Consider the following 15,401-nt stretch of genomic DNA (forward strand, 5'->3'; position numbering starts at 1 on the left):
GAGCAGAGGCCAGAAACAGACCCACAGACAGTTTCCTTCTGGACCAGTTTGTGGAGGGACTAGTCCTGCCAGTCTATTCTTGTTTCCACTGTGTTGCTCCCTTTCCTACGTGGCCCACTTATTTGATCCCTTTTTTCCCCTCCAAGACCATTACTATGTAATGACCCATCCGAAAGCTAAACCTAAACACCAGTACCCTCCTGCATTCACCTATTTTGCTTAGCCACTGCCCAGCTACATGCTGGTCATCACCAAGTCTGTGCTTTGAGGCAAGGCAATGGTCCCGTACCTGCCTGGTGTGTCCTGCCCTGCGAGGGTCTGCTCCTGGGACCATCCCCGGCTGCGTTGAAAGCGGAGATGCAGACCATGTACCGCGTGTGGCTGGTCAGGTTTTTGAGCCTGACAGTTGTCTCCGGGAGGAAAAGGACCTTCACTTTCTCTGTGTCATTTTGGATGTCGCTCTCCCAGTAATATATCTGTTGGAACAGTGAGATGCTTTAGTATACCCTACATCTAGAAAATATCTGGGCGTTGCAGCTATAAAAGATCAGGAAGATGGCGCAGTCCTACTTGAGACAAAGGCTTTTCACCACCTGCCCAATCTTTTCTCTTCCTTTGGCAAATTCCCCCAAGTCCAGTGACCGTGTAGCTGAGTACATCACTCAAAAATAGAGCACAGGCTGAAGAATAAGGCCTAATGACAGCAGATATGAGCTGCCAGAGTTCAGCAACGAGAGGTCAGTTTTTAAATTCTCCCTGAAATGGTAGCTGCCTGTCAGCACTGGCATCCTGATACGATGGCCCATAATTCACCTCTGTATGCACACAACAGTTTCACCATTTGTGTTCACAGGACTGTCAAGCAACTGCCTTCCTGAAGAGGGTAATAAAGACTGTCCCTAAACTTCCTTGAGGTACTTTTCCCCGTTCTTCCCTCACATAATTTTTATCCTGATACCATAAAATTAGGCTTTGGAGAAGTTGTTTCCAAGAGGAAAAGCGGTGCCAGCCCTACTTATTGGACAGGCCTGGCAGCGAGAGCATTACAACAGGCCAAAGCAAGCCAGAAAGTTGAAAGAACGAGCCAAGGCAAAACTCCACCTTGGCTTTACAAGCCAAGCTGTTAGAGCCATCTATATACGTCCAAAAGGAAAAGAACATGAATTGATATATAAGGATGCTTGTTACTGCCAAGAAGGGATGCCAGATTATTCACATTGGCTTGGCTTTTCTTCGCTTATGGACCTAAATTCACGGAGAGAGGCAGAGCCAGACACTGAACCCAAGCCAAGCTCCAGTGTTTGTAGACTTGCCCATTTCCACTCTCTGAGGGTCCATTCACATGCTGGAGAAGCTAAACAACATGCCTCTGCAACGTGTTCTTATGAACCAAATGCAATTAATACTATGATTTAATTTTGTTAAAGTTAAGGAAATGAAATAATTCTTCCAAAATCTGACCTGGCTCAGGCTTCTAGCTTGGAGAAAGTTCTGCTTTTCCTAGTGGCTTATAACATTTGATAGATAGAAAGCTCAGTTAATTTTCTTCAATACTTTTCTTGCCCCTAGCTCTTGTGTGTCTGCTGCTCTTTGGAGCAGATATGTTGCCTGCATAAGTGGAGCTGCCTCCTTATCTGCATACCCTGTTTCCCCATGCACTCCTCCTCCACAAATAGCAACACACTTTTCCTCCCTCCCCCATCTCATTCTCTTTCTTTTAGTTTTGGGAGTTAGTGCCATTTGCGTACTGCAGTCTGAATGCTGATTTAATTTGCCTTATGCAGTGAAGATAACTGTAGTTTGTAGAGCTATCTCACAAGTAATAGCAACACCAAGCAGGATAAACAAAACCAGTAGGAACAGAAGGATTGCCTTGTAGCCTTGGATGTTCCCATTTTGGCCGTCGACAGGAGGGGGGTCCCAGGTGAGCTCCAGCTGGCTTGCAGAAAGGGAGTTTACTTGGATGTTCTGTGGGGCCAGTGCTGGTGCTAGAGAGAAAGGAGGACAGAAGAATTAATAGTGACAAACAGAACCAGTTCACATCCAGGTTGCGATTTTCCATTTGAGGAAGGACCCAGGACAAACTCTGTTTATGCCACAAGTCAGCTACCAGAGTCAGCCCTGGAGGTATCTGTATCACAGGGAAGTCTCAGCACACACGGACTGAGGAGCAGCCGAGCCTCTGGATGTGGTTATGTTCTGTCCCACACAGACTGGGTGAGACATTGAACCAACTTGATTCCTGCCAGCAGCTTTGGAAAAAAAAAGGGAGATTTTTGCCTTTATTCTACGGTAGTATTTGGGGCTTGCCTTTAGCAGTGACACTGTGCTCCTGACCGACCACTCCTGAAAGCAACTGAGAGCAAGGCAGCCCCCTTGCCACCGTCAGCCCGGCCTCCTGCTCAGCAGCGAATCTTTAGAACAGCCTGTTAGCAAGGCTCTGAGACTTAGGGCCAAAATTACCTCCAGACATAGGGTCTAAAATTACCTCCAAACCCAGTCAGACACTAATGGATTCAACTAATATCTTATGCAGGACAAAATGACATTCGTTGCTATTTGTTAGCTCTGCTTTCATTATACCTTCACATACACTCACTGGCCATCTTTGGCTCCTGATGGCATTTCTTCTTTGCACTGTGCTGTGCTAGAAAACTAATCTTCGAGTGCACCTGGGTCACACCATCCTTCCCTTTGTCAGGATCCAACTTGGTGCAGGTGGATTTTCTTCCCCAGTGGCCAGCAAGGACAGTCTGTTTTCCCGACCTGCTGTCTCTGCCTCCGGCAGGTCTTAGCAACAGAGCACATGTTCTGTTTACAGAAAAGGTGCTGAAGCGTGCCCTGTTCAAACTCCAGGAGTAGGAAGAGAACGGCAGGGCAAAGGGTACACTTCTCCTTTCTCCGTGTTAACGGTGCTGTAGCCTTCACCCTGACCACCTGAGAGAGCTGCCTCTTTTCTCTCTGCCCCTTTATGGGCCATAAATAGAAGTGATAAAACATTCACTACTCGAGTTAGATAGCCCCAGTTATCTGTTCCTCTGGAGACTTCTTTCTTTAGAGTGAATGACCTTCATAAGTCACACTTTTCTACCAATACTCCCTCCCCCCAGAGTTATAAAATAAAATAGTAATTAACACCCACTCAGCCTGACACCAACTATTTATTTTGTTCTAACTGTGTGGTTTCCATATTATCACTGCCCACCCTGCCGTTAATGGAAATGTTAATAACCAGCGCCAGGTTGTTGTGACAGATGCTTGGGCTCATTATCAGAAATTCTTATTTACCGCTCCATTAAACGACAGAATCGCACAAAAAAACAATTCAATCAAAACTAACTGGAGGAATTTTAACAGCCACATTAATAATCCAAAACATAAATAAAGTTAATGTCTTTTGCATGTTTGCCATTGGCAACTCTATTGCAAAATTATTGCTGTACAATTAAAACGTGAAAGGCAAAATTGAAAATAGCCTTTACCCCAGTGCTCAGCTAAAACTATTTGTTTATTATATTTTTTTGTTTTCTTTTCAGTTAGATGTAATGAATGCACGAGGTGACAATGACCATCAGTAAAATACAGCTTGTTCACTGGGGTGCACTCATCTAATTGCTGCCCTGTCTTCTGCATTTCGCGGAGGAGCGAAGGGAGCAGCAAGCCGGCTGGCTGGCTGTGATCAGTACAACACAGCGCTGTTCTGTTAAGGACCAAAAATCTCAAGATTTTGAGACTTTCACAGCACACATGAGAGTGTAAGGCCAAACTGATCACACAGTACAAACCTGAAAATACATCTCAGAGATTTGCAGATGATGACATGCTCGGGGAAACAGGGGTAAGTACAATCATAGAAGAAAATGGATCACTTTAGCAATGTATTTTCTTTCTAGGTAGTGACACTACTGTCTGTCCTGAGCTGACAGCTTCAAAGTGCTCTCAATACCCAGGTCTGAAGCGGCATCTACAATAACGTTTTTCTTTGGATCCCATGTGCCAGCCTGCAACAATTGCTGCTTCAAAGATGCGACCATTAGAAGAGCTGGTGTGAACAGCCTGCTGCTAGAAAAACACCGCTTTTCCTCAAACCCTTTCTGGAGCACGTCTAAGAAACACAATGGTTAAAAACTGCCAGTGATCATTCTCCACTGACATTCTCGCTGCTGGAGCTGCACTTTTGCTGGCAAGGCGGTGGAAAATTTGATAGGAGGGGAAAAAAAAAAAAAAAAGACAATGTGGAAAAAGACATTTTCTCTTTGCTAGCCTAGAGCCTCGACGAGATGCAAATTGTTTGGTTTTGTGCCCTGTGAGTCTGTCCCTCTGTTCAACTTTCAAAGGCTGATGTGTCCCTCCTTTTCCAAGCACAGATTTCTTGTTGACAGCAAGGGACAGCAGCAAAGTGCTGCTGACGCTTGATGTGGCTCTGTGCAGACAGCACGTTACATTAAGGGTGAAATGAAATACTTTAAAAAGAAGGAAACACATCCCTAGAGACTCTACCTGTTTGAACCCCCAAAACATTCACTGAATGTATGGACAGCCTGTGCCAATAAACGCAAGTGCATTTTAAAGGTGAATTCAAAAGCCTTTTACCTTCTAGGAATGCAGTTGAAGATTTCTGAGGGCTTTGAATTTTTTCATGGCTGTTGAAGTCGTGAATACATAAAAAGCAAGGTTAAAGCTGCATACCTCACACTACTTTAGGTGTTAGTGACATTATCAACTATAGCAGGAGTGACACAGACCCCTGAGGGTCCAAACTCAGCTCTTGGCAGGTGGAAAGCATTTCACTTTCCCTGAAAAAAAAAGTATGTATTCGTGAAGTCTAATTCTGTGCACACATCCTGGCTTGGAATCTCATGCAGATATTTGTAAACGTTTCTTTTCTTATCTGATTTCAATTCACCTTTGAGACTGTCTCCTTGAAACTCTCTCTCAACCAAAACGTATAGAGAAAGGCTGAGCAGGTTGTATAGTAAATAGTAAAAAAAATAGTAACAACTATGGACTGGGATGATGTTGGCAGGACCATACAAAGACAACAAATCTATCTGGAAACACAGTAAGAGCGTCAAAATGAGCCCATGAATAAAGTTGCACATCTATATCCACATTTAAATATATCACTGCCCTCATTTTCGAGCGGTACTGAACAGCCTCTGCTCACACTGCAGTCAATTTGAGCTTGCATATGCTTATAACCTTTAAAGAGAAGGTGCTTAAAATCCCCACTGGCCTGCCTGCACTGGAGCTCCGTGCATTGCAGAAGGTTCACCTTAGTTTTTCTTGCTGCTTTCTTGGGATATTTGCTCTCTGGGCTGTGTGGCACTGAGAGCTTTTCATCAATGTGAAACTACTATTCCTTTCCTCAGTGACAGTTGCACGATGCTCTCTAGCACAGGTAGGCTACAAATCCTTGAGATTCATTGGGTAAACTTAGTAATTGTTTTTGTGAAGCATTCCTTGCTGCTTTTACAGCTGCTCCAATTTCTGGGTAGCAAAGGATTTCTCCTCTACTGATTTTCTAATTGTTTCTATAATGCCAGTATTATGTCAGGAAATTCACAGACAAGTCTGGGATGAGATTCCGTGATAGTCATGCCATTTAAATAAACATGCAGGCAAAAAAATGAGGAGAAAAATGCAGTGAAAGAGACTGAAGATTTCCTGTACATCAGCTTGATCCCACAGTTCCAAACAATCCCAAGCAAATTTCTGTTCTATAAAGTCCTCTGATCCTTTTCTATCCAGCAAGCATTTTCCCCCCAGTTCATCAAAGCATGCTTTTGTGAACATGCCTGCTTTTATTCCCTAGTAATCAATATATTTGCATTTCGGTGTTAGCACCTAGAGGCCAGAATCTCATTGCACAATGTGTTGCATAAACACAGAACAAAGAGACAGCTCCAGGCCTAAAAAGCCTGTAATCTGTATGTCTACACATTATAATGGAGGGGTGGTTGCAGCATGTTCTGAGTATCAGCTGTAATCTTATCTACCTAGTGAGTAACAACAGGAGAGAAGACACAGCAATATTCAGTGAGGCGTGTGCTGACAATTAAAGCTTGCACAAGAAGCACCTCCAAAGTTTACACACTGGTTCCTGGCACACACAGTCATGGAAAACAGAGATGGAAAGGTTTGGAGAGGGCTCAGACAATCCATCCTCCAGCGTCACAACGGGATCAGCTTGGATGGTCAGAAGTTGGTGTGATCTCGATCACTGACCTCTTTCCGGTTTCCCCTGCCGTCCCCACACAAACTCTGCCAGCTTATCCCTGTTTTAGCAAGTCTTAAAACAACTCTCAGGTTTGTTCTTAATGTCTAGCCTAAACCATCCTTGCTGTATTGAAGTTCTGTCCCTGCAGTGGCATAGAGAACAGATTGTTTTTTCTCCTGTTGCAGCCACTGCCCTCAAGTTATGGCGCAGATAAGATACGGTTAAGTGGATTATAAAAGCCAAACACAACAAAACAAACAGAAGGTCACAAGATAAAACAGTGAGATTGATCTGCAGAACAGGCAAAGGGAAACACGAGGGGTTTTCTTGCAGTATGGGCTTAGCGAAGGAATGCGAGGATGATACTCCCAAGAAAGAGCAAAGGTGTGTCTGCAAATGTTTGCAGTCACTCCTTCCACGAAGACAAAGCAGCGTGAGAGAAGAATGTTCAGTGTTTATTGGCCATTTTCTTACACTGTCTGCAAAAGAGAGGTGGGAGCAAGGAATGCTTCCCCTGTGCAGCAGTACCTCTGTGCCATCAGGAATGCTGAGTGAGCGATGCTGATTAGTTCAATAACAATTAGTTAATTGTGCTTTAAAAACAGCTACTGCGAAGCTGCTTTCCGCTGTGACAAAGCAGCACAAGCTATATTTAGAACGTAAAAGATGTTTCCCACCAATTTCTGGCTGTTTTAAGCTAGGCTACATTTTGTGATGGGAGTTTTTTCCAAATACTGCACTTTCTGGGGTTACTCAGAGGTATTTCAGATGCAACAAGACAGGCAGACCCACATACAAAGGATGTGGGTCTTAACTCCTCCAACGCAGCTCCGTTTGCTAATGTCGGACCTGAGTGCTCCTACGCTTTTATTCAGGCATGAGAATTTGGCACCAAAAGCAAGTGCTCTGCCAGTTACTAACTTCGTCAGGCTTGTGTCACCCCGCGACTTGAAATGAGTCTCAGGAAAGGAGCAATCTGATCTCCCCACCTTTGAGAAGCCCAACCTACTACTGAGTGTGGGAGAAGGTTAAAGTAGCTGGTTTTAGTAGGGAACAACCCTTTTTCAGGGATGTTGATATATGTGTTGATTTGCCTGGTTGCATAGATCAGCGTAAGAGAAACGGAAACATTTCCTAGTGTACAAGAGACCAATGGAAGTCAATACAAGAAGAACTTGAGCAACATCTCTCTTGCCCTCATGAGCACTGATGAAGAGGGAGCACAATCTAATTGATGCAAAACTGGAAAGATAAACAGACAAACCTACCTTGGTGGAGAAGAAGGGGTGCAGAGGAAAAAGGGAATAGCTGTCAGGATGGGGACTTCGGGAATCTAGCACACTGCAACTGCTTTACTCTGTGCCATATTGTCTGGGCAGGCAAACGCTTGGCCCCCTCCTCCTCCCTGTATACTAAGCTTAGCAGAGTCGCTGTGTTTTGCCACATCAAATTTTTAAGGGTATTAAAGTCATAAAAAAAGCATAAATAAAAGCAGCTGCAAACGATACCCAAATGTAACAGCCCCAGCTTCTTTTCTTAGCACTAGGAAGCTTCCCAACATTGGCTAGCCATGTCTTCAGCATCTGCAGAAATATGAGAGGCAGGCGGGTGGCGGAGGGAGGAAAGAGGGAGAGATGACATTGACTGCACATGTCAGAAAAACATTGAAACGAAACAAGGACTAGAAATGGAGTATCCTTTCCACAGACCTAGACTCTAGGAGGTTATCTGCCAATGCCATTTTTTTGAGGAGGCAATCATGTTCCGAGGAAACCTCCATGGATATGACTTATTCATGAAGAACTTCATAAACTGGCAAGTGGCTCAAGCAGAAGTAATTCTCATCCTGTCCCTCACCATCTCTTCGAGCAGTAGTGAATTCACTGTTGCTGTGATTACTAATCTTTTAATACGGATTTCAGATTTCCCAACGAGGCATATGCAATCCAGGATTTTCATGGGACAAACACGATCTGAGCGATGCAGAATAAGTTACCGTGATTGCATTACAAAGCCTACGACTGAGGAGAATCTCGTGCAGCAGTACTGTGACACAGTTAGAGCCTGCAAACAAAACCTATGCACGTCTTTTGCTGAAGCCCACAGTTCTACTTAGCTAAGACAAACCTAAAATAGGCTATCACATTGCATACTGAGATTATCCATCAAGGGACCAAGGACGCCTGGCCCAAAAGTAAAGCCTTTACAGAACTGCCAGACTGCCCCTGGAAAGGGCATACAGGTTGTTAAAACAGGAAGGGGGAAAATAGTAAAATGCGCTTTTTCCTCTATTTCTTTTGTGTCGACAAGGATATGATCACACACAGGCAGGCAGCCCATCAGTCCGCAGGGACGGACCCATGAGCAGGAACAGCGAGAGTGACAAGCATTAGGTATGCACAAACAAACATACAGGCATAAACCTACAAGCTAAAATCCCCTCTCACTTACATCAATGCAAATTAGGGTTAGCTCCACTAAAGCTAGTAGAGCTAACCCAGTGTGAAAGTTGTGTAACTGAGAGCAGTGTCAGCTCTGATGAGCCCAGGATTCACCCCCCAGGAGGTACTGAAGGTTGTTCAAGGGTGCAAGGGATGGTGAAGAACTGCTGAGTGTTTGATACTCTGGCCTGATCCTCCCTCACGTGCACCGGGAGGAGGGGGAGCAGCACTGGGTGGCAAAGTACCGCTCTCGATTCTATTAAAAAAGTCTTCCCACTAGACAGAGGCAAAATTACCTACTTCAGATCATTTCCCCTGGCTCTCCGGTTCCCAAGAGTCCTCCTCCTCCATTCCTAGTCATGTTCCACTCATTATAATTTGTTAATCCCACATTCTAATATCATAATACCACAAGTTCATGGCAGCCGACACGAACCCACTTAATGTTCGCTAACAGTAACGGCAGCACCTACTAAAGCCTAGTAAGCACCGACAACTCCTTATGCTCCACTAAAGTCAAGAGAGTGTATCAAATAATTAGGGTGAATCTCCCCTGGGTTTGCCATATACCAAATGTCAAAAGCCGTATCGGAAAAAAGTCAAACTGAGCAGGTGAGATCTGCCACTGTGATAACCTTTTGCTGTGGCTTTAATGCAAGTTTGGGTAGCTGACCCCCGTGAGGGATTAACTTTGGATTTACAGATTGCAATGGTCAAGGAACCCCAGGGTGCCCACGGAGGACTGTGATCTCGTGCTCCTGGGGAGAGAGAGATTCAATTTACATTTTCTCGACTCCGAGTGAGAGTTTTCTTTTTCTTTGTTTATTTTGCAGTCATAGCATCCCTGAGTTCATCACTGTGGTCCTATACACCCATTATCATCTCAGGGTCTGGATTGCTGTGGCCAAAATGTTTTTCAAATATTACTAATTCATAGTTTCATTAGAAAAAACAGCAACTTTTTTGTTTTCAGTCTACAACAGGCAACCTGAAATGCCTCCAGTTCCATGATTGACGATGGATACAGCAAACAGATGTCAGAAAAGAAAACCAACTGTGTTTCTCTACAGCTGGCTTCCCAGCAAAGCCGTACAGAGGAGGCAAAACCACGGGAGTTGAGACCCATATGAAAATACTTACAACATTTTGCTCATATATCCCAGGATGACTGAAAACAAGCAGAGCAGGACTGCACAATTAGGGAAAATAGAAATTTGGCTGCAAATACAACCCTTTAGTCAAAACCACTCAAACCCCAGCCTGTGTCTTCTTGAATACGAGTTATCAGCCAGGGGCTTCCCCACTTCTTTACCAGTGCAATTTATGGTCCATTTTACTTTACTACTGATTGCTCATGTTTTTGAAAGGAAGGTTAATTCCTTTGCTTTTAATGGAGTAGCTCTGCTGTTAGTTCAGTAAGGCTTTGCATACATGATCAGGCTTCTCATCCCTCCGCCCTCTGTGTACTGTGCAGAGATGTCCCTGCACTCGGTTCTTCACAGGCCATATAACACTGCAGCAGAACAGCTGATTTGTCCAACCGCTCCCACTGCTGCTTGCACCGACTACAGAACAAAGGCAGGAGTCCTGGTGATGAATTTGAGTACGGAGTGTCTGTCTGTCTCGGGCTACAGTCAGTACTGAACACTGACACAAAATTGTTGGGTTTGTGAGAAGAAAGTTCATCGTCTGAGCAAAATGTCGCATGGCAATAGCAGCCCAACACCACCCACACCAGCAATAGCAGTGGCAGGGATAAGCAAGCACAGTTGATCAAAAACTGATGATATTTTTGCTTGGACAGAAACATCTTTCCTATGTTGAGATGTGATAAAAAGAGGCAATTACACCAGAGCTAAGCAGGAGCTGCCGCGCTGTATAAAGCATTGTGCTGTACCAAAGGCTGCTTATGACCAATATTAACAACTTAATGAGCTGTTAATGAGGCGCGCATTCAGCTTTTACTTGCAGCATGAAAACATTGCAAATCATTTTAGGGAGCTTCTGGATTGTCAATGGAGAATTAAAGATGTCAAATAAGCCCATCAAATCTATGTCTCAATCTGGACACTGCTTTACAGTGCATTCTCTTAAAATTCCTTTTCCTATATGGTAGAATAACTTGCTTTGACAGCAGTACGACTCTCACTTAGACTTTGCTTCCTTCTGCTTTGACATTAGATTTCAGTCTCCAGAGAGCTGCAGGGATGTCTTTTTGACATGTTGACATTAAGGACACTTCTTCCACAGACTCACACTGGCATGGTTACTTTCCATCTTACCATTATAAGAGCAGCTACTGAGCTAAGCTACCAAATTTGGAAGTTTAATTATGAAACCTTTGTGCTCATCTGTAAACAGATGAGGAACGTAAAACTACCCTTAAAAAAATAGCCAGTTTGAATAGGAAAGGGAGCCAAGGTTTATGTAGAAAATTCATATCCGTAATTCCCCAGCATTGCAGCAATACCAGTAACACACGAGGAATGACTAATGCTCTAATGTAGGCACACTTTAGTTTGTTATTTTTTACTATCCTGTCACAGCCCTGCAGGATTAGATAATGCAGCTGACTGCTATCTATACTGCTATTACCACCACTGGAGCTGCATTGATGGGAACAACAAATCCAAATTGGACTTGCTGCAGACAAGCCCCAAGTGCAAACCATGTATAGAATGAGTCTGGAGGAGTTTAAAATCCACCAAGAAATACTGATGGACGTACCCAGTGGCTGATGCTACTTTCAGAAATGGAATGCTGTTGAGAAACAGGCGTAATAGTTTCCAGTAAGGCAAGAGAAACTGAAAAGAAGTTTCTTTCCCAGCCCAAGCAGGAAATGTCTCACCACTTTTTTTTCCTTCCCACCTTCCTATAGTTTCTTGCTCTGCTCTGACTCTACTCTCTCTTTTAGCACATTGTTGGAGAGCATTGGTTGGATCTTTAACTCTGAGCTCAGAGGAGAGCTTCTCCTTCCTTAGGGAGAAAGACACTGGGGACGGGGTGAAAACCCAGTGTCACTCCTGGAGCAGGGCATTCCCAGAATGGCTGTGTAAAGCTCATTCACAATTGATTGTGATGTTGGAACAGCTCTGCAGGTTCTTTAAATTTAAAGGGGAGGGGAAAGGGAAAAATCAATGTTTCTGACAACCTGCCATCCCCCAAAAGTAGTCTTTTGCTGATGTTAGTGGGCGGCAACATTTAAAAGGCAAATACATTAACATTTCAAAGGCTTGGTGCTTTTAAAGTGCCAAGGAAGGTCAACCCCGTCGTTTAAAGTTTGAGCAAGTGAAACCAATATTTTATTTATTACACTACTTTCCAATAGCTTCCCTCCATCCTCTTTTGCTTATCAAGGAAAGATACTGTCCCTAGGCTGACAGGTTTTAGACTACTGCAACGTGAAATGGCCACGATAATCCTTCCCTTCCCTCCTCCAGTGGCATCTGGGATGGAAATGCCCACCCAGTTCTTCTGGCTGTGCCAGCAGCAACGCATTCCCTATCTGCATATGCACAGTCAGTCACTGAGAGACATGGCCCACGTGTCCCAAACAGATAGGAGAAAACAGCCAAGGGGGCCACAGCAGACTGATTGAAGCTGCCAGCTCTGACGCGCTGAAACGTTGTCATTCCTCTTGTAGGCTGTTAACAAGGAGGCACAGGGGACTTCTCTGCACAGCATCTTCTCAGCTACATTCTAGGCAGGGAAGGAGATAAAACTTCTGTGCTATAAGAGAAAGGGGGGGCCCAAGGTAGTGCTGAGGGGACTCCTTTCTCCAGAAAGAGACCTACGATGGGGAGGTGACACCACGGAGAGCACTTTGTGTGAATGCAGTGAGGTCTGCAGAAAGAGACAAAAACACTCAAGGACAAAGCAGCCTTGTTCTGACAACCTTCTCTGGCACTAGCATGAGAGACAAAGGGACATTGCCCAGTCACAGAGAACCAGGTAAGAAGGGACAAGAGCTCTTTGCTAGAAGCAGTTTTATAAAGGGGAGCCGGGTGCCTGGTTGCTTAAGAGGCTTCTTTCTCCTTAGCATGGCTTCTTTTTTCTATCTTGTTTTATCTTTCCCAAATGTAAATCACTATTTTTGGTCTTGGAGCTTTCCAGATGGTTTCTGTTTCTTGCCTGTAAAATGCTGGAGGTGGCCAGGCAGCTCTGAACGCATCCCCTGACGTTACTGGCAGAGCAGAGCTTCCCTACGTGCGTCAGCTATGACTGGACAAAATAAAGTTTGTGTACTCCAGGAATACCTATGGAGCCGCGGGCAGGAGGACAGAAAAAAGAATTGCAGCTAACAGTGGGAAACGTGCTCTGGTGTCTGCTAGCTTTGCACCAAGATGTAGATTCAGGCTTTTTGAAGAAGGTGAAAAAAAACAGGTAAGAAGCATCTGTCCCTCTGCCTCACTCCTGTTCCATTCCAAGTTACAGTTTCACTTGGAAGAAAGTGAGGTGGCCAGGAAACCTTTTCTGAAACATGGCGGTACAACCACAGTGGCATTTCAATGCAGGACTTCTAAGAAGGGGATCTCTGTCTCCCAGCTCTTTTTATTCTTTGCCTTTCCCGTTGCAGAACCAGCTCTCAGAGATCATCATTAAAAAGAACAACAACAGCAAACCAGCATCATCAGTTCTTGTGAATTCTGAAGGTCGCCAATGTCACCATCAGTTATAATGACACACGTCACTCCCCTCTTCACACAAATGGATTTACAACCTGTTTAAAGGCTAGTGTCTCTTGGTGCACTTCACCCCTTCTGCTACCTCCTCTCTGCACACACGTGCTCTCCTCCAGCAGCAGCTGCTGAAAGAAATTATGAATTCCATTATTTTTCATCCATAACAGCTTTGCAGTATATGGGAGAAACACTGGAGGCTGCAGGCTCATTAGCAGAGGATTTGTATTGCCGCCTTCTATTTTATTCACCTTCCCAAATTAGGTGAAGCACGCCTGCCCCAAACCTGTGATTTCTGTTTAATTAAAATGCAGGTAGTGGAGTCTCCTGAACTCCAGAGCCCACCACACAATCAGATGGTGACAGCGACATGGTAGAATAATGCTCTTGATATAGTGGCTGCTCTAACAGAGTCTTAATTTCAGTCGAGCAGAACAGCACCTCTGGTAGCAGCTGCATTTAGGGTTGGGATGAATATCAGTACCCAGCCTCTCGCTGAACACTCACTGCCTTCCCAATCAAAGCCGGCATCCCTGACAGCTGAACTGTTAAATGAATTAACAAGGCGAGAAGGGGGCTTGCCAACGGGGCTGCGACTCCCTTCCTAATTTCTGCAAGTGGCAGCTTTCAATTTTTCTGTCATTTGTCGGGAGATGCACATGGTCCTCTAATGAGGAGGGCAGAGCTGCAGCCAGCTCGGAAGAGACAACGTTACGAGAATCTTCTGCTCCGTGAAGGAGAGGGATCCAGATGCTTGAGTCAGGTGGGAGAAGGACACAGGCTCTGTTCAGACTGAACAGGCAGCGCATCCTTCCCAGCTGCACCGAGCGCAAGGACTCCCAGCCTGCTCTACTGACACGGGGAAGAACTGCTCTCCACGCCAGTGAGTTTTGCAAACATCCAGGACTCAAAATGGAGCATTTGCCAGGGCTTTGGTATTAAGTAAGAAGAAAAAGGTTTTGCTCCACCTGTAGCAAAACAACCCCAAAACCCAAAAAGCCAAAATACTTGCATCCAGCTCCCTTATTCACCAGGTAAGTCAGGTCACAGAGGTGTTACTCGTGGCTCATTGCCTACCAGTGGGTTGTTCTCTCTCAAAATTTCCCCCTGCCCACCAGTCAGAGACAAGTGAGACCCGAGTGCTTGGGCTGCCTGAGGAGGCTGTTGGCTGGACTACAGCTCAATGGCACTCTGGAGCTCAAGAGAAACTCCCCATTTGGGTTCTTTTTGCTTGTTTGATTGGCAAAACTGCCAGAAGGTCAGTTTTAATGGCCTTTTTTTCGAGTTTATCAGGAGGCTCCATTGCTTACTAGAGCTATTATAAAAATCCAGATACGATGACAGGAAAATCTTCAAATCTAACAGGAGAGAGGCAAGAGGGAAGGAAGGAATTATAGATGCTCCTCCTTCTGCATCGCTCATCTGCCTGCACCAGACATAGAAGCTGAACAGCACACGGTCAGTATTATTTCCAGGTGCCTCACGCTGTACGAAACACCCACAGAACTGGGTATTTTGACTGAGCTGCCCTAAACCCAGCACATTTCCCCAAGGGCACCTGCTGTATATTCTTTTTTACAACCAAGAGAGGAATGTTCTTGCACCTACCAGAATTACTGCAATGCTTGCGGCAGAACGAAGCACCGTTTAACAGTACCGAGACGTAAGTTATCTGGGGCCTTCAGACTAGGGACTGGTCTCCTTCAGTCATTTTGTGTTCAGTGCTGTGCCTGTGTTGTCAGCACTTCTTGTTTATCGGGAAGAGTTTCTCTATTTTTAACATGGATGCCCCATTGCTGAAGCTAAGCAGACCCATTTTTTCCAGCTTGCTGCTTAACAGCTTTTACCGTGGGTAAGAACATCAAGCAAACAATAACAACAAAAACTTGTATTTCCACAGCACACTTTGACTCAAAGGTGTCACAAATCAATTTAAAACTTAAATTGCAATACCAGCTCCAATCACTTTACTCACAGTATAAATCACAGCCAGTTCTGGAGGTGGAAGAGGCAGTTATATAACAAAGCGTAATAACTTCACACAACAAGAGTGAAAATCGG

General features: G+C 44.7%; 1 protein-coding gene across 3 annotated transcripts in view; it reads right to left on the minus strand.

Annotated features, from left to right (window-relative positions):
* SDK1 (sidekick cell adhesion molecule 1) overlaps positions 1–15,401 on the minus strand; it is a 409,863-nt gene that overhangs the window by 25,691 nt on the left and 368,771 nt on the right. For all 3 annotated transcript variants that reach the window (XM_086472872.1, XM_086472871.1, XM_086472870.1), the window contains 2 exons: positions 1,873–1,988; positions 290–476 (listed from right to left, as the gene is read on the minus strand). In XM_086472872.1, the coding sequence (XP_086328998.1) occupies positions 290–476; positions 1,873–1,988 (303 nt within the window). The remainder of the gene's footprint in view (positions 1–289; positions 477–1,872; positions 1,989–15,401) is intronic.

This window comes from Leptosomus discolor, chromosome 14 (assembly GCF_034619465.1).
Source record: "Leptosomus discolor isolate bLepDis1 chromosome 14, bLepDis1.hap2, whole genome shotgun sequence".
Taxonomy (NCBI): domain Eukaryota; kingdom Metazoa; phylum Chordata; class Aves; order Leptosomiformes; family Leptosomidae; genus Leptosomus; species Leptosomus discolor.